Below are 27183 nucleotides of genomic sequence, written 5' to 3' on the forward strand. Positions count from 1 at the left end.
ATTTCCTTCTCAGGCAATCACCGATATGTATTGAATGCCGATGTAATGTCAGAAACATTGTGCCACACAGTTTTGGTGGTGTTTCCCACCTTCTTGCACGTTGTTTATATGACTTATTCAGTAATGTAGGGATAATGTTTTCTGAGTTTACAGTACATCTCACTCCTGACCAAGTGAGTAGATAATGTGACTTCAGAAAGGAACATGTTGCCAGTGATTCACTCGTGCCATTGAAACAGAAGGACCCATGCCCTTTAGCTGAGTTACCATGATTGAGATGTTTTGAAGCTCTCACATCTGAGGTTTGGTAGATCTGTCATGGGAATCTGGCTGAGCAGCTGTGGGACACCTGGGGGTAAAGCATCCAACCTCACTGGCACTGTTCTGAGCACTTTATGCATACAAGCTCAAAAAACCCTCAACCACCCTGCATGGTGGGTGCTGCTATCTCTTTACAGATGAGGAAACAGGAATGGGAGGTCAAGCAAAGTATCCTCAGAAACTAGGTGGGTGTGATGGAGCCAGAATTTGAACCCAGGCAGCCTGGATGCAGAGTTTCTACTCTTAATCTACTCTTAATCCCGATGGAAAGGGCAATGTGAAAGCTGAAAAAAGGATTAAAAAATAAATGGTTCAAATAGTCAATAAACATGAGTATCCTTATAGGACATGCAGATTACAAACTTTGAGTCTCTTTTTCATGTCCATCAGATTGGCAAACATTTTAAAAACCTCATAATTCCAAGTGTGTGAGAGGATGTGGAACAAAGGAAACTTGCATACTCGGCTGGAGAAAGTGTAAATTGGTGCAATCACTTTGGACAGCAATTTGGCAAGGTGAAGATGTGCATACTCTGCAGCCCACTTCTAGGCTCCTATCCTCCAAACTCAAATGTGTACCCAAGAAGATACGTACAAGCCTTCACAATAGCATTGTTTGTAAGAGTAAAGAAATGGAAATGACTTAAATGTCCATCCATGGGGGAATGGATAAATAAATGATGGTATATTCATACAATGGAATTTTATGCAGCAGTTAAAATGATGACGATGTTGAGTGAAAAAGCAAGTTGCAGAATGATTTGTATGGTATGATGCGGTTTATATAATGTCAAAATATGCAAAATGATGAACATATCATAGTTAATACATAGTATGTATTAAAAATGTTTACAAATGCATGGGCATGTTAAACATCAGTGGAGTGGCTATCTCTGGGGAGGGAAGGAGGGAAAAGGATTGGAGATCAGAAAGTGGTACACAGCGGTTGTGGACTATAACAGAGTTCTGCAAAAGATCTGAAGTAAATACGGCAAAATGTTGCTGGTACATGGGTGTTGACTATATTAATGTTATTCTCTGTACTTTTATGTATACTTGAAATATGTGATAAAAAGTGATACAGTAAAATTAAAAATGCACATAAGATGAAAAAAAAACAAAAGCAGTGTTCACTGAAACATCAAGGATAAAATAAGTGAAAGTAATCTCGAAAGAAGAGAAATATAAGTGTTTTAAGACTAATGGTGGGGAGCCTGAGGTGAGGTATGTGTGGGGAAAGTGCTTCATTAAGAAATGGTCCAGGTGCTGGTGGTGGTAATGCCAGGTAGTCACAGTTGGTACCACCTTTGGGTGAATGTATGTGAGGCCAAGAGCCCATCTGAACTTTTAACATTCCTCAGACGTGTGCACCTCCAGGTCTGCAGATGTCCCCCTTGGGAAATCTGTGGAATGGGATTGGGGGGCTGTGTGGAAATACGCTACTTCCTGCCACAGCTTCTGCTGAATCCTTTAGGCTCAGGACTGTGTGCAGTGTATCCCAAATGCCCGTCGTGGCCTTGGGATACACTTTATTCAGGTCTTCCAGAAGTTCACTTCACAAATACAATTTGGCAGTTATAGGGAATTTTAGAGTGATAGTTTTAATTGAAGTAATCAGATATTTTTAAAAGAGAATCTAAAAAAAGTAATTACGCATATCTATGGCTTCTGTAGTTACAGCACTTATGTGAGGTGTATCATCAGACTGTGCCTCTTTACTGTTTCATTCTTTTTTTCTGGTACTCAAATGTGGAAATTTGAATTCTTTGATGGGATGTGATAAACTGTGTAAGGGGAAATGTAATTGGAAAAAGGGAAAGCTTAGCCTGGGATTTTTTTTAATTTACTTTGGAAAATTATGGAATTTTAAACTTGGCATTTACTTTGACCTTCAGTGTTTACCCATCATAATATATTTTCTTCTGTTAAATCCAACTTGTGATTAATAGCAGGTAGATAGACTTTAAATGACTTCCGGTTTTTTGTTTCGTTTTGTGTTTTTCTGAATTTCTCTGAGGCCAGAGGTATAAATCAAGGCAATTGTATGTTCCTGTGAGAATTTCAAAAACTCTAGTGTGGGGAGCGCCTGGCTGGCTCAGTCAGTAGAGCATGTGGGATTCTTGATCTTGAGGTCATGAGTTGAGCCCCATGTTGGGCGTGGAACCTACTTTAAAAAAAAAAATCCTAGTGTGTGGGAGGAGCTTCAGTGTGAGTGTTCTATGTATTTCCATAATATCTTATGCCTGTATGAGCACTTAGTATGTTGAACCAAATGAAGTTACCATTTTTATAATTCAGAATGTAGGCAGTTTCATTTGATTCAATGTAATGTGTATATATATGTATGGGTGGGGGTGTGTGTGTGTGTGTGTGTGTGTGTATATTTTTTTTTAACATGGGTGGAACCATACTATACATAATGTTGTACTTCTTGCTTTCTTTAAAAAAAAAATACTTAAATCTTGGAGCTTGTTGCATATTAGTGTATATAGAGATATACCCTTATTTATGTTCATGGCTCCATAGTCTTTTTTTAGCTTTTTTTTATTAAGTTATGTTAATCACCATACATTACATCATTAGTTTTTGATGTAGTGTTCCATGATTCATTGTTTGCGTATAACACCCAGTGTTCCATTCAGTATGTGCCCTCTTTAGTACCCATCACTGGGCTAACCCATCCCCCTACCCCCTCCCCTCTAGAACCCTCAGTTTGTTTCTCAGAGTCCATAGTCTCTCATGGTTTGTCTCCCCCTCCGATTTCCCCCCCTTCATTTTTCCCTTCCTGCTATCTTCTTTTTTTTTTTTTTAAACATACAATGTATTATTTGTTTCAGAGGTACAGGTCTGCGATTCAACAGTCCCACATAATTCACAGTGCTCACCATAGCACATACCCTCCCCAATGTCCATCACCCAGCCACCCCATCCCTCCCACCCCCCACCACTCAAGCAACCCTCAGTTTGTTTCCTGAGATTAAGAATTCCTCATATCAGTGAGATCATATGATACATGTCTTTCTCTGATTGACGGCTCCATTTTGCTCAATGGATTACTCCTGCTTTGGTTAGTTTGTATTAGAATATAAATTATTTCCAGTTTAAAAAAATTACAGCTTTGTAATGATTATCTTTTTACTTACGTTCTACACTCAGGTGCAAGTATATCTGTAGATAAATTCCTGATTGCTTTTACTTGGATGAAAGAGCTTATGTAATTTTTTTTTAAGATTTTATTTTTTAAATTTATTTGATAGCGCACAAGTAGGCAGAGCGGCAGGCAGAGGGAGAGGAGAAGCAGGCTCCCCGCTGAGCAGGGAGCCCGATGGGGGGCTCCATCCCAGGATCCTAGGATCATGACCTGAGCCAAAGGCAGCTGCTTAACTGCCCAGGCGCCCCAGAGCTTATGTAATTTTAATTCCAGACACTAACTTTTGATTTAAATGTATATGTTTATTCATTTGATGGTTATCAGTCACTGCATATTTGGCAGTAACTGACCATTACATCTGAATTCTGCTTTTGTTGCTTCATTGTAAGATCTAGGAATTTGGGGAGTAGCATTATTTCTTTGTTGGTCTGGTCAGGCCCTAAAAGTGATGATTTACAGTAGGGAAGAAAAAAAGTGATAATCCTTTTATGTCTTGTGAAGTTCTTATATATACTGTGGTTTGAGAGAGTCAGTAAATAGCATCTTCTTTTCTTTCCAAGTCCAGAATCAGTTAAGAAATAGAAATGGAAGACAAGGCAAATGGTGATCTAGTCTTGCCTCTGGTGATGACACAGTGTTTGGAGAGTAGGGCCTTATCTGAGCAGTCTGGTAGCCAGCTGACTTGTTAGTTCACCCGTGGTCACAGAAAGAACTGGTAACAGGGACCTTTGTGAACTTTAAGCTTGGAGGAAAAGGGAATCTGGTATTATGATGGTGTTCAGTGTAAGATTCCAAAGAGTGAGAAAAAGAAGAGGCTAAACCACAAATGATTAGTGCCCCTCCCCACCATTATTCATCCTCGGGAAAAGTTAAGGGTGGGAAAGGAGAGAGCTCAAAAATGATTAATCTAGCAAATCCACATGGAAGCTGGAGGAGGGAGAAATATGTATTCACTCCTAACATATTTTAGGGCAAAATGTGCCATATCATATATGAGGAAATAGGTAAGAGGGCTAGAGAAATAATACTTCCCCAAGTAACATGTATTCTGTTGGAGCATCTAGGCTAGAATATTCTTTCTTGCCCTCTGTTCAGTACTCTCACCATTTTGTCACATAGTCTTCAAGAGTAACCATTTGCATCTCTTGAGTTTTCCTATTTTCATAGATGTATTGTGCAGATGTATCACTGTTGCTAAAGTCATACCTGCTCTCCAGAGTATGTACACCTCCGCTGCACTAGGTTGGATGAGCAATCACACCATGTAATTTATTATGTCCACTTTGTTTTAGTAGGAGGATGTGGTCATATGCTAGTAAATGTGAAAATACGTTAGTGTTTTTATTTATATAGTGTATACCCACTAATATGTATGGTATTTATAATGTATTGATTGTAACTACAGTTACCGTAGTGGTTATCGTATTGTATGTTAATTAATAACATTTAACATTGATTCAGTAGGTATGATTGGAGTTCTGCTTCTAGCTATGTCAGAAATGAGCAAAACCAGACACAGCTGTATTCTAGACGGTGGGCCAGCAGTGGAAGGGAGGATGTTGCATTCATGGAATTAATAGTGTGCTGGGTGGCCTGAATACAGAGAAGGAGGGGAGTGAGTGGTAGTCAGGGACTAGACAAAGGAGGGTCTTGTAGGCTACATAACTGTGGCCTTGAAGAGCATCAAGAAGTAAGTAAAGGATTTTAAATTGAGGTGAGATGGCATGATTAGTACCTTAGAAAGATCAATCTGGTTGTAGTGAGGAGAATGGGTTTGGAGGAGATGTAGAATGAGTTGGGTTAGGAGGCTGTTGCAGTACTCCAGGCCAGAGGGATGGTAGCTTAGAGCAGGGTAATGGTAGTGGAAATGGAGAAGTGGAAGGATTTGAGATGTTTTGGAGGTAAAATGGACGGAGGTTGCTTGGTGTTTGGAATTAGGAACTCTCTGCCTTCAGCCACTTCATGGATTATAGGCTCACTCCCTAACACTGGGATCACTGGAAAAGATACATTTGTAGGAAGTAGAACTTGACTTCACTCCTGGACATCCTGAGTTGAAGTGTCCTTGAAGGATCCCAGTTGGAATTTCACATTGGCAATGAATTATGTGGGTCTGGGACTCCAAGGAGATATTTGAACAAGAGACGCATATTTGGGATAGTTAACCTAGATGATTTGAAGTTGCAAATGTGGATGAGATTGCTTGGGGAGGCGGTTCTCAACTTTTACTGCACCCTGGAATTGACCTTGGAAGAAATAGCCCCAACTCAAGAGATTTTGATTTAATTAATTGGGCATTAGGCTTCTAGCAGCCCCCCAGATGGTACTCATGTGTAGCCAAGGTTGAGACCCACTGTGTAGAGCAAGCTGAAAACTAGGACTGAGCCTTGAGGGACACAAATAGTGGCCATTTGAGGGAAGATGAACCTGCGTGGAAGACTTAACCCAGAGAGGTAGGAGGAAAACTAGAGGTGTGACATCATGGAAGGAAGAGAAAGAGTGACCAGTAGTGCCTGTTGCTGCTGAGAAGCCAAATGCAATTTAGACTGAGCAATATGGACATCTTTTAGTTACCATAGGGAGAGCTGTGTATGGGAAGCTTGTGGATCCTGGGTTGGAGTGGGTTGAGATGAGAGGAAATGGAAACAGTATAGGCAGTTGTTAAAAGTATTCGTGGAGGGAAGCAGTGGGGAGACGAGGTGTGCCATTATATTAGGATGTGTTTGGTTGCCAATAACAGAAAACCCTGTTTAAATGGTGAAGAAAACTTAACCTCATTCAAGAAGTCCAGAAGAAGGTGGCTCTAGGGTTGTATATTTAGTGCCTCAACAATGTCATCAAAGACCTAGGATTTTTCTGGTGCCTCTGTGTGACTTGGACCTCAGGCTGCCTCCTCTGGCTACTGTAATTCAGATATTAAACTGGACACTACAGTCTCCAGCAAAAGAATGACTCTTGTAATCTTCAAAAAAAATACACATACTGCAAAGTGTACAATTCATAAGTTTATAGGTTGAATTTTCAGAAACCTTACACATGTTATTGGTACCCAGATCACAACCCCAGTACCCCTGAAGGTCCCCCTTGTTCCTCCTCCTAGTCTACCCACCTTCTTCCCCAGGTTAACTATTATCCCATTTTCCAACGCAATGGATTAGTTTTGCCTGTTTTTGTGCAATGTAAACAGTCATGGTATGTGCTCTTTTATGTTTAGCATTCAGCATTGTTTTCAAGATCCATATTGTTGCATGGAGTTGTACAGTTTTCATCTACTGCATGAATATACCACATTTTATCCATTCTAATGTTGATGGACATTTGGGTAGTTTCTAGTATTTGGCTTTTACAGATAGTATCATTGTGAACATATGTATTCATTTCTTTTGAGAATCTAATTAAGGAGTGGAGTTGCTGGGACGAAGGTATGCTTATATTCAGCTTTCATACATAATTTCCTATATGGTTGTATTGTTTTACACTCCTGCCAGCAGCATATGAGAGTTTCAGTTCCATGTCCTCACTAACACTTATTTTTTGTCATTTCATTTAGACATTCTGGTGGGTATGTAGTGATACAGTGCTGTGATTTTAATTTGGATTTCCTTAAGTCGATTAAGGATATTTAAGTTGAGCATCTTTTCATATGCTTATTGACCACTTGGATATTCTCTTTTGTGAAGTGCCTGTTTGGATCTTTTGCTATTTTTTTTTTTCTTTTGAGTTGAATGTCCTATTCATTAGGTTTAAAAAATTTTTTTTTGGGATTTGAGTCATTGGTCAAATATATGCATTACAAATAGCTTCTCACATTCTGTGGCTTGCCTTTTCACTTTTGTGTGTTTTGTTTTTTTTTTTACAAATGGATGATGCTAACTTTAACGGTACAGTTTATCAGTTTTTTCCTTTATGATAAGCACTTTTGGGGTTCTGTTTATAATCTTTGCCTTCTCTAACATCACCAGAATGTTCTGTGTTTCTTTTAAAAGCTTGATTAACTTTGCATTTAGTGAGAGGTAGGATTCAAGATGGGTATGAATGTCTAACTGACTCATCACTCTTTCTTGAGAATATGTTTTCTCCATGCACTGCATTTTGTCATATAGATCAGGTGACTGTATGTAAGCATCTGTTTCTGATTTGTTTATCCAAATCTGTTGGTCAGGTCATCTATCTTTGGATAGACTTTTTTCTTTTTTTTTAAACTATATATAGTCTTTTAGTAGGTACTGCTGTCTGGTAGTGTAAGTTACCTAGTTTTGTTCTTCCTTGTAATCTTTTTTTAAGAGTGATGAGTCCTCTTAGCTCTCATTGGCCAGCACTGGGTCATATGACTACCCCCAAACCAGTCAGTAGAAAGGAAAGTGATATTGCCATGGCTGGCTTAAACTAATTAGAATTATCATCCTCATTTTACATATGGGAAAGCCGGCCTGAGAGGTTAATAACTTCCTAAACAGTCCCGAGGAGAGTTAGTGATTGTATTGAACTTAACTCCCATCTGTGTCTCAACTTTTATGCTCTGTCCACTGCAGTTTAGCTGATGTGTGCAGGATCTGGGAGTTATCTTTTTGGAGATCAGAAGTCTTGCTGACGTGCAAAAATAGTGCAGAAAAACTATGTAGGTAATAACAAGTGAGACGTAGATAAGATATGTGGAGGAAATACTCCAGAAATATGAAAAGTAGTTATTCCTGGGTAGTTGTGATTGTAACTCTGGGTGACTTTTTCCTTTTGTTTTACTTTTCTGTATTTTCCAAATTTCCTATAATGGACATATATGGATTTTTAAAAATTAAAAAGTTATTTTTAACTAGGTTATTTCTGGAAAATTCAAGAAGTACAAATAGATACACAATTTATAATGCCTTTATGAAAAAAATAAAAATGAATATTTCTTGTTTTTCTTTTTAGAAATGCACTTGGTGATGGAAAGAGAGCCATTATCCTGAAGAGCAATTGGACAAAGGTAGGTTGCTTTTATCTTTACATTGGGCAGGTAATGCCATATAACTTTGTGAAAAATCTGTGTACAGGATGTAAATTTATATGTAAAAATGCTGGATAAAATTATGCCAAGCTCAAGAATGTGAGAGGGGAATCTTCAGTTCCATAATCAGAAAGGAGACTTAACACAGCAGTGAGAGGCCATGGTTTCTGAGCAGGACAAGTAGCACGTAGAATTGTTGAGGAGCTGGAGGGTACCTTAGTGACTGAGATGTCAGCATCTGCATATTTTGGATGGGTTAAAGACCTTACTATGAAAAGTGAAACTTAAAACTTAGGAGAATTATAGGAGACTGTCTCTACAACCTTGAGGTGCGAAAGGATTTGTTAAATAACATATAGTGCACAAATAAGTGTGGGGGGGGTGCATAAATTTGACTATATCCAACTGAAAAACTTCTGTATGTCAAAAACACCATGAATGAAATCATAATCTGGGAGGAGATAATTTGTCATATAGATAACATATATAACTGATAGGATTTATATCCAGAATATGCAAAGAGCTATAATAAATAAACCCAGTAGAAAATGGGCAAGTGAATAAACAAGCATTTCATAGAAGAGAAATCTGAATGGGCAGTAGAAATAAACTATGTTCTATTTCCTAGCACTTAAAATTATACATAGAAAAACAAAACCAAGAGAGCAGAATAGAGAGCTTCCAAACAGACCTACACGTACATAAGTAAGTAAAGCAATGTGATATTGTTTAGGTCCTTTAGATTGGCAAAAATTAGAGACCAGTAGTCTCAGGTATTGGTGAATGTGTGTACTAACAGGAACCTTCCATAAACCAGTGGGTGAGAATTGGTTGCAACCAACCTGGAGAGCGCTATGATGTGTATATGCCGTAATTATTTGATTCTAAGTGTGTGTACCCCACAAACATTCTTGTAATATGTATCCATGGTGAGATATGCAAAGTGGCCATTGCAATGCTGTTTTAACAGCATAGAACTGCAGATACCTACATATCCGTACCGTTCTCTCCCTTGTTCACTCTGTGTTGACCTGTTGGCCTCCTCAGCTGTTCCTTATATATGCCAGGCCCACTCCCAGTTTGTACTTGTTCTTCTCTCTGCCTAGAATTAGAATGCCTTTTCCCAGAGCCTGAGCTAGCTCCCTTACTTCCTTTCATGTTTTACTGAAAGTCTTCTCAGTGAAAACTTCTTCGCCACATTACTAAAATGCTGAGGTTACCCCTGTCTAGACATTTGCTACCCTCTTTCCTTGCTCACTTTTTTCCTCTTGGCATTTAACATTATTGAACATACTGTATGTATTATTATGGTGTGTCCTCCCATACAATGTGAGATCCGTGAGGACAGATCTTTTTGGTTGGTTGGTTCACTGTTGAATCTGGACTGCCTGACGAGCTGCTTGGCACATAACAAGAACTTACTAGTAAATATTTGTTGACTTAGTGAATGAGCGAACCGAATACTAGATTGCAGTTGGAATAAGTTAACTGGTTTATCAGCATTTATAGATTTAAAAAATAGTGTTGAATGAAAAAAAGCAGTAAAAGCATATTATAGGCCAGAAAGATACCTATCAAACTCATGATAATGTTTGTTTCTGGGCAGTTAGAGAAGGAAAGATTAGAGAGGGTACAAAGAAGATTTCAGCCATATTTGTATGGTTTTATTTCTTCTAGTAAAAAAGAATCTAAAACAAATACAGCAAAATGTTAGCAATTAATTCTGGGTGTTTGTGATATTAATCACTGTATTTTCCTAAATCACAAAAATACCTGACTTTTTTTTAAAGTAGAGCTTCAAATAAGACATAGAAAGATACATGTTTCAGACTTCATTCCTGGCTTTATGTAATTTGTTTTTAAATCAAAGTGAGTATTACTCATAGAATTTTAGAGCCCCCCCAAATTATGATTCATGTGGCTGAGGAGACTGGGGATTGTGAAATTCCCCAGGTGGACTCCTGCATCCAGATTTTGGAGTCCGTTTTTAAATGCCTTATTTTACAGATGAAGAGATTGAGTCCCAGAAAAGTAAAGTGACTTTTGCAAGTAAAAGACAAAACTGGATTTAGAATCCAGCATTGGATGTGCTTCTGTTTGAGAGTGATCAGTTTGTTGTGCTTGATACAGAATCTTTGTTGATCACTGAACCTAGCATTTGTCATTTGCTCCATAAATACTTATTCTGTGGATGATAGAATTCTTAATACTGAAACCCAGACCCTGAAGTTAGTTTTCTAGAGTTACCTTTGAATTTTCTATTATCAATTTAGAAAAAAAAGAATACTAAAATATTCTGAATTGCATTGAGGACTTCGTGTAGAATGTTTATTCCTGGCTTGATTTATTGAACAGAAAATTTTCACTTTCTAAAAAACAATTTTTTTAGAGCAGATTTAGGTTCACAGCAAAATTAAGAGGAAGGTAATCTCCCATAAACCCCCACACATGCATAGACTCCCCCGTTATCAGTATCCCCCAGCTGAGTGGTATAATTTGAAAATTGATGAACCTACACAGACACGTTATAATCATCCAAGGTCCATAGTTTATCTTAGGGTTCATTCCCTAAGTGTTACGCATTCTGTGGGTTTGGACAAATGTGTAATGACATTTATCCATCATTATGATTTATACAGAATATTTTCACTGTTCCCCCAAATCCTCTGATCTGCCTATCCAAACCCCTGGCAACCACTGATCTTTTTACTATCTCCATCAGTTTTACCTTTTCCAGGATGTCAGAGTTTGAATCATACAGTATATAGCCTTCTCAGATAGCTTTCTCTTTCACTTAATAATACGCGTTTAAGTTTCCGCCATGTCTTTTCATGCCTTGATGATTTCTTTTTCGTGCTGAATAATATTACATTGTCTGGATGCGCCAGTTGATTTATCCATTCACCTACTGAAGGACGATTTTTTTTTTTTAAAGATTTTATTTATTTATTTGAGAGAAAGATAGCGAGAGAGAGCACCAGCAGAGGGGAGAGAGAGAAGCAGGCTCCCCGCTGAGCAGGGAGCCTGGCGTGGGGCTCGATCCCAAGATCCCTGGATCATGACCTGAGCTGAAGGCAGATGCTTAACTGAGCCACCCAGGAGCCCCTACTGAAGGACATTTTCGTTGCTTTCAACTTTTGGCCATTTTGAATAAAGCTGATATGAATACCTATGTACAGGGTTTTGTGTTGACGTGTTTTCAACTCTTTTGGGTAATTACCAAGGAGTAGGATTGCTGGATCATATGACAAGAATATGTTTAGTTTTTGTTTTTAATTTATTTGAGAGAGACAGAGAGAGAGAGAGAGGAGCTGGGGGAGGGGCAGAGGGAGAAGGAGAAGCAAACTCCCCACCGAGCAGGGAGCCTGATGTGGGGCTCAATCCTGGGATCCTGGGATCATGACCTGAGCTGAAGGCAGACGCCCACCCAGGTGCCCCTAGTTCTGTTTTTTTTTTTGTTTTTTTTTAAGATTTTATTTATTTGAGAGAGAGAGGCAGAGATAGGATAGAGGTAGCGAGAGAGCATGAGCAGGGGGGAGAGGGAGAAGCAGATGCCCCACTGAGCAGGGAGCTTGGCGCAGAGCTCAATCCCAGGACCCTGGAATTATGACCTGAGCTGAAAGCAGGTGCTTAACTGACTGAGCAACAAGAATATGTGTAGTTTTTTAAGGAAATGCCAAACTGTTTTCCAAAGTGGCTATACCGTTTTGCATTCCCACCAGCCACAAGTGAGAGTTCCTGCTGTTCCATATCCTCCTTGGCATTTGGTATTGTCCCTTGTGGTCATTGTAGTGTTGTTTTAATGGCATGTGTCCTGAATTTTGGCCTTCCTAATAGGTGTATAGTAGTATTTCGTTTTAACTTGCATTTCCCTAATGACGTATGATGTGGAGCATCTTTTCATATGCTCATTTGCCACTGTATACCTTCCTTGATGAGGTGTCTGTTAAGACTTTATCAGATGTGTCTGCTAAATATTTTCTCCTTGATTGTAGCTTGTCTTCTCATTTTCTTGACAGCAACTTTCAGAGAGCAGAAGTTTTTAATTTTGAAGTCCAGCTTATCAGTTATTTCTTTCATGGATCATGCCTTTGGTATGGTATCTAAAAAGTCATTACCATTTTTTGCATTTTACATTGAGGTCTGTGATTCATTTTTAGTTAATTTTTATGGAGAATATAAGGTCTAGATTCATTTTTTTTTTGCATGTAGATGCCTCAGCATCATTGTTGCAAAGGTTGTCTTTACTTCATTGTATTACCTTTGTTATCTTCGTCAAATATTTGTTGACTATATTTATGTGGGTTCATTCACTTTATTTATTTATTTATTTAATTTTTTTTAAAGATTTTATTTATTTATTTGACAGAGAGACAGCAAGAGAGGGAACACAAGCAGGCAGAGTGGGAGAGGGAGAAGCAGGCTTCCCGCTGAGCAGGGAACCAGATGCGGGGCTCGATCCCAGGACCCTGGGACCATGACCTGAGCCGAAGGCAGATGCTTAACGACTGAGCCACCCAGGCGCCCCCACTTTATTTAAATAGGGATGTTTTGTGATGATTGCAGAAATATTTGTATAGATGCAAAACACAAATCCTCTTATTTAAAAGATGTGGTAACTACATCTAGGTTATTTTTTCATTTTATTTTACTGGAAAGAAGTGCTCATTAAAAGGTAGCTTAAACTTCAGAAGCAAAGGTGAACTGTGCAAGTTGCATTCTGTACTTCTACTTGAGATTAATTATGAGCCTAAGCCTGTTGAGTCATGCCTCTAGGATATAAGCCTGCATAAGAAAGTTCTCTGTAGATTTCTGTGAGGGTGGGCCATTGTTCTCCCTTCTTTCCAGATAGAGAAGACTGGTTCAATGCCAACTGCCCTACACGTGCTTTTAGGCTTAAGAGAGGGTGTGTCATTGTATCCCAAAGAGTGGGAATTTTTATGGTATTATCAGTAGACATTTGTTGACATTTCTCTGTGCATTGCCTTTTGATACTGTTATATAGCGTACAAACCAGTAGCCTCACAGATGTCCATAAGAACCTTTTAATATTGAGGGGTGTATTAGGACTCTTTTGTTTGTGAGTGACAAAACCTAACTCAGATTTGGCCTAAGTAGTTGGCTCATGTAATTGAAAAAGTCTAGGAATTACAATCCTTCAGGCATGGCTGGATCCAGATCTATACACATTTTTCTTCCCATTTCTCAGTTTTTCTTCCCTGTTTGTTAGCTTTATTTTCAGTCTCTTTTCTCCCTTTTCATTCTGTGTTTCTTTTTAGGTGGGTTCTATTGCTGTATTGAGTTCACTGATTTTTTCTTCTGCAATGTCTAATCTGCCCCAATTTTCAACTGATGTATTTTTTCACCTTAAATGCTATAACTTCCATCTTTAGTATTTCAATTTGAATATTCTTTATGTATTTCACATCTTAATATGTTCAGTCTTCAGTCTTTCTTTTAACTTCTTGAATATATGGAATATGTTTATAATAACTTCTAATATTCTTGTCTACTAATTCTGTCATGTGTCATTTCTGAGCATTTTCAATTGACTCATTTTTCTCTTCCTTATAGATCATATTTTCCTTCTTTGCATACCTAGTAATTTTTTATTGGATACAAGACACTGTTACTGATATTTTTGTGTATGTAAATATTTTTGAGCTTCCTTTTGGTATGCAGTAAAGTTACTTGGAAACAGTGTAATTCTTTGGAGTCTTGTTTTAAGCTTTGATAGGTGGGACCATAGTGGTATTTGGTCAACGCTATCTTTTTATTCACAGCTGAAGCAAAATGCTTCTGAATACTCTGCCTGTTACTCCATCAGTTATGATGTTTTCCACTCTGGCTGGTGGAAACAGGAATTATTCCTGGCCCTGTGTGAGTGCTGACTGTTGTTTCCTTATTAGTCTTTCTAGTGGTTCTTCCCTGGTTTGGGTTTTGGGTAGTTGTCCCACATGCATGTACTGATTAGCACTCACCTCAAGACTCAACTTGGGACTATGTGAGGATCTCTGGAGTTCTCTGTTGAGCAGTCTCCTCTCTGGTCCTCTGCCCTGTGAACTTGAGCTGCCTTGGCTCTCCTGGTCTCTTGTCTTGTCTCCAGAACTGAGACTGCAATCCCTGCCTGTGTTCCTTTTCCCTGTGCCATGGCTTAGAATTCCATTCAGTAAGCTGAAAATTCCATTCAGGGCTTGTGTTGTGTTTCTCCAGGGTCACTCTCTTTTGTTGCCTGATAGTCACTCAATGTCTTGCAAACCTTTGTTTCATATATTTTGTCCTTGTTTGTTTGTTTTAGGCAAGAGTGTAAATCCAAATCCCTGTTAACTCCATCTTGACCCAAGTGGTAGTGAGAGTGTGGGCTCTCTTGGCTTCATTTTGAAAAAGACTTTTACCATGTAGTGGGAACCCCAAACTGTTATCCTTAATAACTGTTAATTCTAGTGGCAAGAGAATCTCTTTTAGTATCTATACAGTACACCTAAGGATGCCTCAAACTGATCCTGATTGAGCCATGTGTTCACCAGTGGATTGATCCTATGACTGGAAAATGGTGCATTTTGATTGGTCAATCTCCTGGGTCATACGCTTCTCCCCATTTTTGAGATGGAGCACTAGTCCCAGTCCTGCCATTGCTATGTGGAGTAGGCACATGGTGGCACCAAAAGGAGGGGATGCTAGGCAGACGAACAACAGGGAATTTCTATATATGTGATAGAGAATGAGGTAATGTCAAAGAAAAGCAAAACTTTGTATTGTGATTGGGTTCAGAAAACTCTCTGAGATACCTTTTAATTTAAGCTTCATTCAAATAACCTCAGCAGTGAGATCTGAATAAATTCATTTTTCAACTGATAGACTTTATGCTAGGTTTTATAGAGTTTAGGGAAAAGGACCCAGCAAAAGATGAGGAAGATGGGAGGTTGGGGGGCGGGATGGGGAAGAGAAAGAAAAAGTGTTTTCTACAAATTTAGCAGGTATGGTTTATAATCTATCATATATCTTATGCTGTGATTTTTTTTTTTTTTATGTAGTTACCTTAATTTTGAAGTTGGAATAGTCCTGGGTGATAGGATGTTGGTCTTGTAGCATATCTGAGAGATCTGTCTTCATATGCCTTTTGAGGAAAAGCAAAGTTTAAGCAAATGCAGTCTGCATTGGGATCTTTGATCTGAGTCTAAATAGTCTGGCTAAAAAAAATGCTTCAGAACTCACAGATTGGGTTGGTGCACGAGAGCAGGATTATATATGTATCAAACCTGCATAAACAAAGGTTCCCATGGTTGTTTCTGGCCTTTTTTTAGTGAAAAGCTCATCTTTCTTAAAAAGGTCACTTATTTCTGATTTAGTAGTTTCTCATAGAATGAGAATGTTCTTTGTAAAATCTGTAGTAAGGAGGAAAAAGCTCTGGACCTGGAGTCATAAGGTCAGGATTCTTTGGTTTGCCTCTAAATAAGTGTGACATTAGGCCAATTTCTAGCCTCTCTCACGGGTAAGTCAATTCTCAAGTGGAGATACTGTGCCTACAATGGGAGATCAGTTTGTGAGTAGCTAGAAGAGGGGGTGATTGGGTTAGCCCCAGGTTTGGTAATATTAGCTTTCTAGATTAAAATGTTCATCCTTGAGATAGAAGATTTCCCAAAATGCATAAATGGGGACAGCCAGGACTGTGGTTCTGTAGCAAACAAAACAAAAAGCCCTGATCATTGGAATTGAGTAAATCAGTGGTTTTCAGACCTTTTCTTAAAGCCAAGAATTACACTTAGAAATAAAATAATTAAAAACTGATTAAGAGCAAGCCGAATGGAAGATCTAGCCTAGATGCACCCCCTGTCTGTGACCATGCTTTTCAGAGGGGTTGGAAAACGACTGTGTAAGCTGATTGTTCCTTCCAGCTCTAAAATTTGTTTGATTTCCAAAGTGTAGGGAATGTAATGACTTAGAGATTATTACTGCCTTAAAATATTTTGAAAAAAATTAAGTTATTTATAATGAATGGTTTGTGTTACTTTATTTGGCACAAAATAATATATTTCATTCTTTACTTGTAAAATATAATAAAGGTTGAATTATTTTCTTCGGGGTACAAAAATCTCTTAAGCAAAAATACTGATCTCTAGTTAAAATTATTATAAATACTATTCATTCATAACTTCACTTTAGCTCATTTAGGTAATTTTATTTCCTGAGAGGTATTAACATTTTAAAAAATTTTTCATTGATAGGATCCTAATCTAACATTTTAAGTAATCAGTTTTCAAGCAAAATATTTTTCCTTATCTATTTTCTTTAACTTAAGCATATTTTTGAGAAAAAAATTAAATTTATCTTTTGGAACAGGGTCATTATCGTTATTGTGCTGCTCTTTCTATGCTGGGGGAATATGACTGGGCCCTACAAGCAAACATAAAAGCTCAAAAACTCTGTAAAAATGACCCTGAGGGAATCAAGGATCTAATTCAGCAGCATGTAAAGTTACAAAAACAAATAGAAGACCTGCAAGGTATTTCACCTAAGATTCTTTGGTTACAGTCGAATTCCCTTTAAAACTTTTGAAGGTGGGTTTCTTGGATTAATGGAGAACCATAAATCAACTCTCAGGTGATTTGTGCTTATTTTGTTACATTATCTTGGTCAAGTCACTGAAGTTTTCCATTTCTGTCTATGTAGAAGTACGTTAGTGTTATATTCCACTAGGTAATTATAAATGATTTGTATTTTTTATTTGAAACAACAAATTATTATTTATTCTTCTGTAGTAAGATATGCCACCTTGAGATTTTGGATGAAGTGAAGACTTTGGAAACAAAATTGTTTAAAATTTTTTCCTCCATTATGGTTATTTCTTAAAGAAAAGACCCTTCAGTAGAGTTGTTTGATGTTTTTGCACCAAGTGTGTGGCTCATTCTATAGCATGCTGAACATTTTTGCATATATACATCTGTATGTGGGTACATATACATATATCAGAAATCAGCTGCGTGGGCTAGGAATTCTAGATTTTCATTCTCTTGTTTTCTCTCCTAAGTATTTTGCTTTCTTCAATGTCTGAAATTCCCTTACTCTATACTTTCAGCATATAGGTCTTTCCTATTTTTTCTTCTTTGGGTATTTAGTGTCTCAGGAAGCTGAGATGTTATTATCCAACATAACATGATTATAAGATTGTGAGCTCCTTGAAGACAGGTACCATCTCTGTTTCAGATTTATATACTGCTGCATCTAGTCAATGATCACATGTAATGGGATGTCAAATAAGGCTGTGTAACATTTTGCTGAAGCCATCCTAAAACTCAAAACATCTGAAAATATAAAATAATTTAGGTTTATTTTTCAGTTCTGTAAATTTGATGTTCTTACTGTCAGCTTAAAGGGTATTTGAAAATCTCTTCAAAGTATGTGTTGCCAATCCACTGATTACCTTGCATGTGTGATTGATTTTTATAGGTCGAACACCAACTAGAAATCCAATTAAAGCCTTCTATGAAAGCAGGTGAGTTAATGCCAATCAGATCAGTAGCTGTTACTTGGGATGGCTTTTCCCTGTAAGTTTAAGAATCACTGTATCTGATGCTTTGTAGCTAATAGCAACCACAGTAAAGTTGGGGAGGGAAGGAAGAGGGGTTTGTGTCTAAGATCAGGTGACCTGTGAATTGTCAGATTTGTTTTGTGGACTGTTTTACTGAACCATTTGTATGTGTATTTATGGGAGATCAGTAGCCTAAGCCTATGGGAAAAGGTGGGTGAAATGTTAAGTGGATGTCACTGTGCTTGGGTGCAGTTTTTGCAATGAGGGTCCTGGCAGCAGAGAGCAGGGACGCAGTCTGTACCTTTAACCCTTAGCCTCTGTCTTGGAAGCATCTGCCGCCAGCCTCCCAGTATCTTTTCAAAGACTAGGACACTTTCTGTTAGAAATAGACGACAGATTCGATACGCTCACAAGAAAACAAATAGCAGCCAGGGTTCTACATTTATTGCTTGGCAGTTAAAATAGATTTTTTTCCCCCACATGCTTTAGATGCCTAAGATATTGAAGCTGTTAAATTTAAATCAGGGAGAATTACTTATTTTAATATTAGAAACCAGAATACATTGAACTGTTTTTAATCTATTTTGAGTTTTTACTATGAAATTTAAAGCAATATTTGTTTAAAGCCCAAGCTCAGAGGTAGATCCTTTTTAAAACAGTATTACCCTGCTTTCAAGGAAAAAAGGTGGTATTTGCTGGAACCTATTTATTTGAAGGATAATTTTTTAAAAATGCATGCTAATCAACAGAAATAAAATTATTTTTCTCTTATTCCCCTTCAGGGCCTATATACCCAGTTTATCAGCACCTGCATTTAGTACTTCACTTAACTTTGTGGAAACCGAAAAAGATTGCAGAAAAACTAACCACGAAATGGCAAACGGTGGTAATCAGAATCTAAAGGTAGGTTCAGTTAAAAACTAAAATTAAATGATTTCAAGTATGGATAGTCTCATGTTTTTACAGTAGTATTCCGGTGATAATGGAAATTAAATATTTTGGTGATATGAATCCCTTTTTGCCTCTGATATGAAAAGAATGATTCTCTCTTTTTAATAAATATTCCAGCTACCTCCTTCAACTACATGAAGAGAATATTTCAATATCACATAGTTTCTTTTGAAATCACATTGGTGTGTTTTCAAAATTTTTTTTTCTAAATTTCATTTTACTACTTGGATAGTTCTTTTTGTATGCTTTTCCTGCTTTACGTGTCTGTCAGTCAAACAGCTACTTGGGAATGAGTGACAGCGGGGTCTGGGGACCACGTCATCCCACTCCTTACAGTGCTTCGGATTTTTCTTTTCCTCCCTTTTGCAATCAGCTTGGCTGCCTGGCACCACACGAGGCTGCCCACCCAACTTGTGTGGGGGGAGGCACGCCCTCCCCATCTCTGCCCAAGGCATTTCTGCAGCAGTGGTCCCTAGCCTTGACTCCCTGCTGTGCTCACCAGCACCCAGGCCTCATGGTTTCTGAGGGCACCTCTAGGCCTTTTAGCCTGGTTCTGTGATGGGTATCCCAAATGACCTGAACCTGAGTTTTCCTCTGAACAGTAGTACACTAAAAACTCGGCAGTTATCACCAAGTCCACGTTAATATTTCTTTCCAGAATTTGCGAGGGAAAAAAGGAAATGGTATTTTGGAGTATGTGGCTAGTAGGCATTTAAGGGAGCTTTTCCAACTCACTGTGTAGTCCTTTTATTGTTAATGAAAATCTCAGAGGCTGTATTCAGTTAGGGAGAGGAGCATAAGGAAAGATGCAGTAATATTTATTCAGTACACTTATTGAACAATAGACCTGTCAGGCATCATGCCAAGTGTTGGAAGTAGAATTACCATTAGAGAATTTGTCTTATTAGAATCTTTTATCACTAGTTATCATTTTGTGTGTTTATTCATTTAGGCCTAATTACCAGCTGGTTATTTTAGGCACTTGGTTAAATTCTGTTCTACTCTTTTTTATTATTTAGTTAATTGAATTCTTTATGGCTTTATTTTTTTGAAAATCTCATGAATTTTGTTTTCATGGGTAGGTGGTAGATGAAGCTTTGAAGGTAGATGATTGTGACTGTCATCCTGAATTTCTACCACCATCAGGTAAGTTTTTTCCTTACATAAGTTTTTCCTGAATTAATATAGCATTCCTAAAACTCCAGCCCCAACATTTGCACGAGCCTTGCATACATTTGCTGTTACTCTCCTTTTACTTTATAATGCTTCTGTGTTAAGAAAACATTGAATACTTACTTGAAATCAGCGCTCAGTCTTTCCATGTTAAATAAATTTAATTTTGGAAATTCAAGTAAATGGAATAGAAAGGGAGGATGAAACTCTTTTTGGTCTGCTACCTAATTTCCGTGAGGCCAGTGTTTTTCAACTTTAATTTCATTAAAGCCCCCTGACCCAGGAGACTTTTTAGATGTATTTTTTTCCTGTTTACCCTCCTACTACAGATACTGTTTAACTGTTGATGTCCTGTATGTACATCTGTGCTTTATATATTTAGAAAGTTAGATTTTTTTTTTTATCTCCTAATAACTAACTTTCACCCTGTTGGGGGTGATGTTGAGAATGGATGCTTTAGGCTGATACTAGTTTAACTAGTACATGCTTAGTGCATACGTCTGTTTCTGCATCTAGTAGATACACGGACATACAGTGGGACTTCATTTACTTGGCATCATTTGGAAATGAAGGGTCCAGAGAAGCGAACATTCATGTTCCATTTATTTCTCAGTCTCCCTTTACATGACCAGATTTTGTTGAAAATCATTCTAAAGTAGATTATATGCTTCCCGGACTTCTGAAACAGACTTTTGAAAAATACAGATTTTCTTGATGACTCAAGGTTGCTGTTGGATACAAATTTTTTGTTTGAAGGTTTTAGAGGTTATTGGGGTGAGATTGCTGACCTGATTCATGATCTTGTTAGTGATCTCTTTTCCTTTTTCTTGTTTGTTGGCTTGTTTGTTTTCTTTTTTTTTAAAGATTTTTTTTAAATTATTTGACAGAGAGAGACATAGCGAGAGAGGGAACACAAGCAGGCAGAGTGGGAGAGGGAGAAGCAGGCTTCCCGCGGAGCAGGGAGCCTGATGCGGGGCTCAATCCCAGGACCCTGGGATCATGACCTGAGCCGAAGGCAGATGCTTAATGACTGAGCCACCCAGGCGCCCCTGGCTTGTTTGTTTTCTTTTCAGTGTTTCTGCTTCTGGCAGCCATTTCTGTCTTTTGCTTCCTGCAGTTCTGTCTTTTCTTAGGCTTCAGTGCCACAAATCCAGCTATTTACTACTGGCCATTCCCATTTGGTTAGCACATTGGAAAATTATGAAGAGGGAGACTCAGGTGATTGTCTTACTTGATGTAATAAGTCTAATAGCACATGAAAAATCTCTGAAGATAAAACTTTTCTTTTGGAAAAAACCTTTTAATTTATTGATATTTCTTAGGCTGTTATTATCAGATAGCACATTTAAGTAAATACTTTAAATACCATCCACACTTTAGCATCTGTATTCAGTCAAAGAAATTGAGGTCCCAGGGTTAGGGCTGTGTAGTTTTGCCTGAAATCAGACAGCAGGAATCAAATTAGAACTCTTCTGCCTTTCTGGAAGCCTCTTTGGTTTTCTGAGGCCATCCAAACCAGCTTGGCTCTGATCCCCTCCTTAATACAGAGGTTCTGACTTGCCTCTGCTGTCTCTTCCCAAAGCTTCCATCAAAAAGACCCTGTCCCTGTTGCTGTGCTTTTTTCTACATAACTTTGTGCATGGCCCTCCCACTCCAAAGTACGCAGTAGTCCCTGCTCTTGCCAGTGGGACAAAGGCTGGGCTCACAGAGCTGGAGTGTCGGAAGCAAAGGACCCATGAGCACTCACTCCAGCTGGCCTTCGCTGCCCCTTTCTAACCTTCTCTTCTTACCCAACTCACCAGATCACACAGGTTTACTTAGTGTTTCTTAAAGTGAATGTCATTCTTGGGTTTGGCCCATTCTATCCAAATCCTACTTGTTTGTCTGTTTGTTTCTTTGTTTTTCTCTTAAGATTTTTATTTATTTATTTGAGAGAGAGCGAGTATGAGTGGGGGAAGGGGCAGAGGGAAAGGGACAAGCAGACTCCTCACTGAGCACAAAGCCCACTGTGGGGCTCTATCCCAGAACCCTGAAATCATGACCTGAGCCCAAGTCTGATGCTTAACTGACTGAGCCTCCCAGGTGCCCCAAATCCTACTTTTTTCTTAAAACTAAATACAAATGCTGCACCCCCACTAAGGCTTTTCCTGGCCACTCGACCTTAAGTGATTTCCACCTCTGAGTTATAAGAGCAGTTAATATGGAATTTATATGTCAGTAGCAACATGCTGTCTTCTCTTCTTCTTAAAGATGGTTGTTGTGTAATTACTGGTGACTGTCTTTTCTTCCCATCTGATTATAAACAACCTAAGAACGGGAACTATGGCCTATATCTCTCTGTATCTACTTTAGGCCTAAATAATATCATTGTAATTAATGTTCACAATACTTTTATAGCATACATAGACAGACATCGTTGTAGCTGTTTTTTCATGTTTGTACTTACACTCACATAAAATATTGCTTCCTTTGCTGCTTATTCCAATTTACGTATTTTAATTGATTTGCTTTCAGGCTTGTTGATTTTTATGAACAGATTTCAGGAACAAATACTTTGTATTCACAGGTCAGCCTCCAAAATATAAAGGAAAACAAAAATCTCGAAACAATGAATTGGAGAAGTTCAGGTATGTTTTTTATCTGTATGGTTTCCCCCCCCTTATAGCCTCCTCTTAAGAAAAAAGTAAAAGGGGGGAAAAGTCTCAAGTAGTAGTTATGATGAGTACTAAAATCCCTTTCAAATATCAAAGGCATATCTTTAGGAGAGTATCATTTTTAGCTAAAGGATTATTAATCCTGGGTGTTAATAGATGTCTGGAAAGCATGGAATATGAGATGTATCAGTGTTAATTCTTAAAAATCCCAAAGTACATGCTCATACAAAGAAAAAATATTCAGAGAAGTATAAAGTGAGAATTACGTCTTCTCCCTGCTCACCTTATTTCACCTTTCACACAATTGCTTCTTTGGTGGCTTCCTTTAGGAACTCTGTGTTAACAAGTTCTTGGCCACCTGGAAGCAGGCATGAGTATGTGTGTATTTAGGGGCCCTTCTGAGTAGTTCTCATTAAAGGAAAGTGTTCATTAATGAAGCAACCGCTTATAAAGTTAGTTCTGTCAAACACCCCCCCCACACCAAAATTAACAGTAGACCTCGTGCCACCTGTCTTTATAATTAACCTCTCCATTGCCTACAGAGATATATACTGATTGCAAAGTGAAATTGTAAATCTTACAATGAATATAGAAGTTCATGAGGTCAGTGAAGGTGATGCTGGAGACCCTGCAAAACCATTTCTGCCACAGTTAGACCAGCTGTCAGCTCTCTTTTATTCACGTAAGGCTGATTCCTGGACAGGTGCTTCAAGGAGAAGGATTTTAATATCAAAGCACTAAGAGATATTAGTAAAGCCCCATCTTAAAAAATGACTATTTTTTGGTGCTGCTACAAAAAATTAAATTTAAAGCAAGGGCTTAGATACTATGTTGTTCTCTTATTCCATAGAAAAATCCTGAGTCTTCCCCTCCCCCTGTTAACCCTCAAAAGAAACCAAAAACATGCCAGGGTCATTCTTTGAATGCATAGTTATAATTTTAAACTGTTCTGCTAAAGAAAAGTTTATGTTCCGATGTTTTGTTTTTGTTTTCAAATTGAGGTCTTCTTATTTGATTATGTCTACTTCATGAGGTTATTTAATGATTAAGTGGGATAACTACATGAAACAGAGCCCTGGAACGTGGTAAATGCTCAGTACACTTGAACTATCATTGTTGTTACTACTATCATTTTCATTGTTGTTAGGACCATTCTGGCCTATAGCTTGCTTTTATCTTTATCTTTTATCTATCTGTATCTGCATATTTTCACATATCAGATCATGGAGATCGACATCCTTCATTTTCATGGCTACAGGATATTTCATAGTATAGATGTATATTTGAAGAAGAAATTTCTAGAATGGAATTGCTCTGTCAAAGAGGATGTGTAATTTTAACTTTGCTAGATACTGTCACATTGTCCTCCCAGAAAATGAGCACTGTTCACACTCTTACTGAGCTGTGGGAGAGTGTGGTATAATAAAAAATATATATATTATATATTTACATATTTATATAAATTATTATATATTTTATGTATTTATATATAATTATAAAATAATATATATTTATATGTTTATATATTATATATATATATATTTGGTCTTTGTCCTCAGTTCTTGGCATAGAGCACTTAAAACCCTTGGAACTTTCAGAGTGATAAGAGTATCTTTTGTTCTTCATAATGAGCTTCTTTCTGCCTTACCTATACTAATGAGATGACTCAAGCCTGGTCCCCCACCTTCAGGATTGGGGTGGTTGGCCACCAGAAAGACCAAACATGTGATTGGAGGGTTGGAACTCTCAGCCCCACCCCCTGATCTCCAAGAAGGGGAAGGGGGCTGGAAATTGAGTTCAGTCACCAATGACTAGTAATGATTATTCATGCTTATGTAATGAAACCTTGATAGAAGAAACCTCTAAACTGCTGGGGCAGGGGAGCTTCTGGGTTGCTAAATACGTGGAGATGCTGGGAAGGTAGTGCGATCTGGGGTAGCATGAAAGCTTTGCAGCATTCCCCTCCTCTGTACCTTCCTGTGCATCTCTTCCATTGGGCTCTTATGAATTATATCCTTTATAGTCTAGTAATGATAAGTAGAGCACTTTCCTGAGTTCGGTGAGTCATTCTAGGGAGTTGTTGAGCCTGAGGGAGGGTCACAGGAACCTCTGAGTTTGTAGTCCATCAGGCAGTAGTGTGGGCCTAAGCACCTCATTGTGGCTGACAGTAGCAGTAAGGGCATTATGTCTGAAGTGGGGTCAGTCTTGTGGGACTGAGCCTTTAACCTGTGGGGTCTGTGTTAACTCCAGAGTTGGTGTCAAAATGGAATTGAGTTGTTGGACACTTGGTGTTGGAGAATTGATGTGGAAAATGACAACTATTTGGTGTCAGAAAATACCACCTAGGGTACCTGAATCTTCCTTACCCTCACCAGCACTGGGAGTCAGACTTTCTGAAACAGTTATCTCTTATTATTAGATTTTCATATGAGATGGAGCATCTTTGCAATGTTTATTGGGCACATTTCTTGTTTCAAGGCTATGTTGTTATGACTACATTTATAATAACTTTTGATGATCAGTGCAAATCCCCCCAGTTTCTTTTTTTTTCTTCAAGTTGTTCTTCCATACCATCTTTATAATCAATTCATCTGGTCCCCCTCCATCTCTAATTTTATAGGGATTTTATTGAGATTTCATTGTATTTAGAGATTAATTTGGGGAGAATCAGCTTCTTGGTAATATTTCAATGTAGGAACTTGTGACTCCATTTATTCAATGTTTAAAATGACCTTCACATGGAGATGAAAAGTACAGCATAGGGAATATAGTCAGTAACACTGTAATGTTGATTGGTGACAGGTGGTGACTACACTTACTATGATGAGCTTTGTGTAATGTGTAGTGTTGTGGAATAACTGTGCTGTATGCCTAAAACTAATGTTTGTATGTCAACTCTACTTCCGTTTTTAAAAAATGGCCTTCAGTAAATATATTCTTTATATAAGCAAGACTATTTTATTTTAAAATAACTCAACACTTTTCTCTATTAGTTCTAGTTCACAAGGGAGTTTACCAGTAGATTTGAAGAACATCTTGGAAAAACAGTTTTCTAAATCTTCCAGAGCTGCACACCAGGTAAAGGAAAAGGCTTATTTCTAATGAAAAAAAGCAAAGTCTTTGGACAAAACATTTTTCATATAAGTCTAATCATGTACATCTCTAAGATTTATTTTTTATAATTTAAGTTATGGACACATGATTTTATATATGACTGCTAAGAAACCAAACTATCACTAATTTAGATATTAACTTGAGAATCACTTTAAACAGAAATTTAACTAATGCTTGATACTGCAGAATTGTTTGCTTCCCAAAGATTTAAAGATTTGGGATTCTTTGCTTTCCAGAGTTTTAACTTTTAAGATAAATACTTTAAGGGGCACTTGGCTGGCTCACTTGGTAGAACTTGCGACTCTTGATCTCTGGGTTATGAGTTCGAGACTCATGTTGGGTGTACAGGTTACTTAAAAATTTAAAAAAATAGATAAGTATTGTAAGAAGATTTAAATTATTTTAAAAGGTTCAAGCACGTGCAGTTTTATTACACCTACCTTAAAGCTGTTAAAGAGCAAACTTTCTATTCTTTGAATGATTTAACAGTAATCAGATAACTTTGTATATAAAATTCTTTCTGTGGTATTTAGGAAGTTAATTAAAAAGTATACATTAAGGGGGAAAAAATGAATAGGCAGAGCACAGAGGATTTTTAGGGCAGTGAAAATTCTTTGTAAAATATTAATGGTAGATATATGTTCTTATACATTTATCCAGACCCGTAGAATATATGGCACCAAGAGTATACCCTATGTTAAACTATAGACTTTGGGTGATTAGGATATATCCATATTGTTCATCTTTGGTAAGAAATATACTATTCTGGGTTAAAGAAGATGTACGTACACACACACACACACATATATGCAATAGAGTATTACTCAGCCATAAAAAAGAATAAAATATTGCCATTCTTGACAACATGGATGGACCTAGGGAGTATTTCACTAAGTGAAATAAGTTAGAGAAAGACAAATACCATGTGATTTCACTTATATTTGGAATCTGAAAAACAAAACAAATGAACAAGCACAAAAAGTCTCATAAATACAGAGAACACACTGGTGGTTGCCAGTGTGGAGGGAGAGGGAGAGGATGAAGGGGGAATGGGTGAAATACATGAAGGGGATTAAGAAGTTCAAACTTTGGGGCACCTGGGTGGCTCAGTCATTAAGCGTCTGCCTTCAGCTCAGGTCATGCCACCAGGGTCCTGGGCTTGAGCCCCATTTCGGGCTCCCTGCTCAGCGGGAAGCCTGCTTCTCCCTCTCCAGCTCCCCCTGCTTGTGTTCCCTCTCTGGCTGTCTCTCTCTCTATCAAATAAATAAAATCTTAAAAAAAAAAAAAAAAAAAAAAAAAAAGT

At 37.9% G+C, this 27183-nt stretch overlaps 1 protein-coding gene across 11 annotated transcripts in view; it reads left to right on the forward strand.

Moving 5' to 3' along the window:
* The window catches only part of TTC3 (tetratricopeptide repeat domain 3), a 118357-nt gene that overhangs the window by 24531 nt on the left and 66643 nt on the right, over positions 1–27183 (forward strand). For 7 of the 11 annotated variants that reach the window (XM_032392649.1, XM_032392651.1, XM_032392653.1 and 4 more), the window contains 7 exons: positions 8384–8438; positions 16800–16962; positions 17907–17952; positions 18771–18891; positions 20022–20085; positions 22679–22739; positions 25760–25844. In XM_032392649.1, the coding sequence (XP_032248540.1) occupies positions 8384–8438; positions 16800–16962; positions 17907–17952; positions 18771–18891; positions 20022–20085; positions 22679–22739; positions 25760–25844 (595 nt within the window). Of the gene's footprint in view, positions 1–5; positions 838–8383; positions 8439–16799; positions 16963–17906; positions 17953–18770; positions 18892–20021; positions 20086–22678; positions 22740–25759; positions 25845–27183 lie in introns of those variants that run through there. The other 4 variants (XM_032392658.1, XM_032392660.1, XM_032392654.1 and 1 more) reach the window with 3 other exon arrangements.

Source organism: Phoca vitulina, unplaced genomic scaffold, assembly GCF_004348235.1.
Source record: "Phoca vitulina isolate PV1807 unplaced genomic scaffold, GSC_HSeal_1.0 scaffold68, whole genome shotgun sequence".
Classification (NCBI taxonomy): Eukaryota; Metazoa; Chordata; class Mammalia; order Carnivora; family Phocidae; genus Phoca; species Phoca vitulina.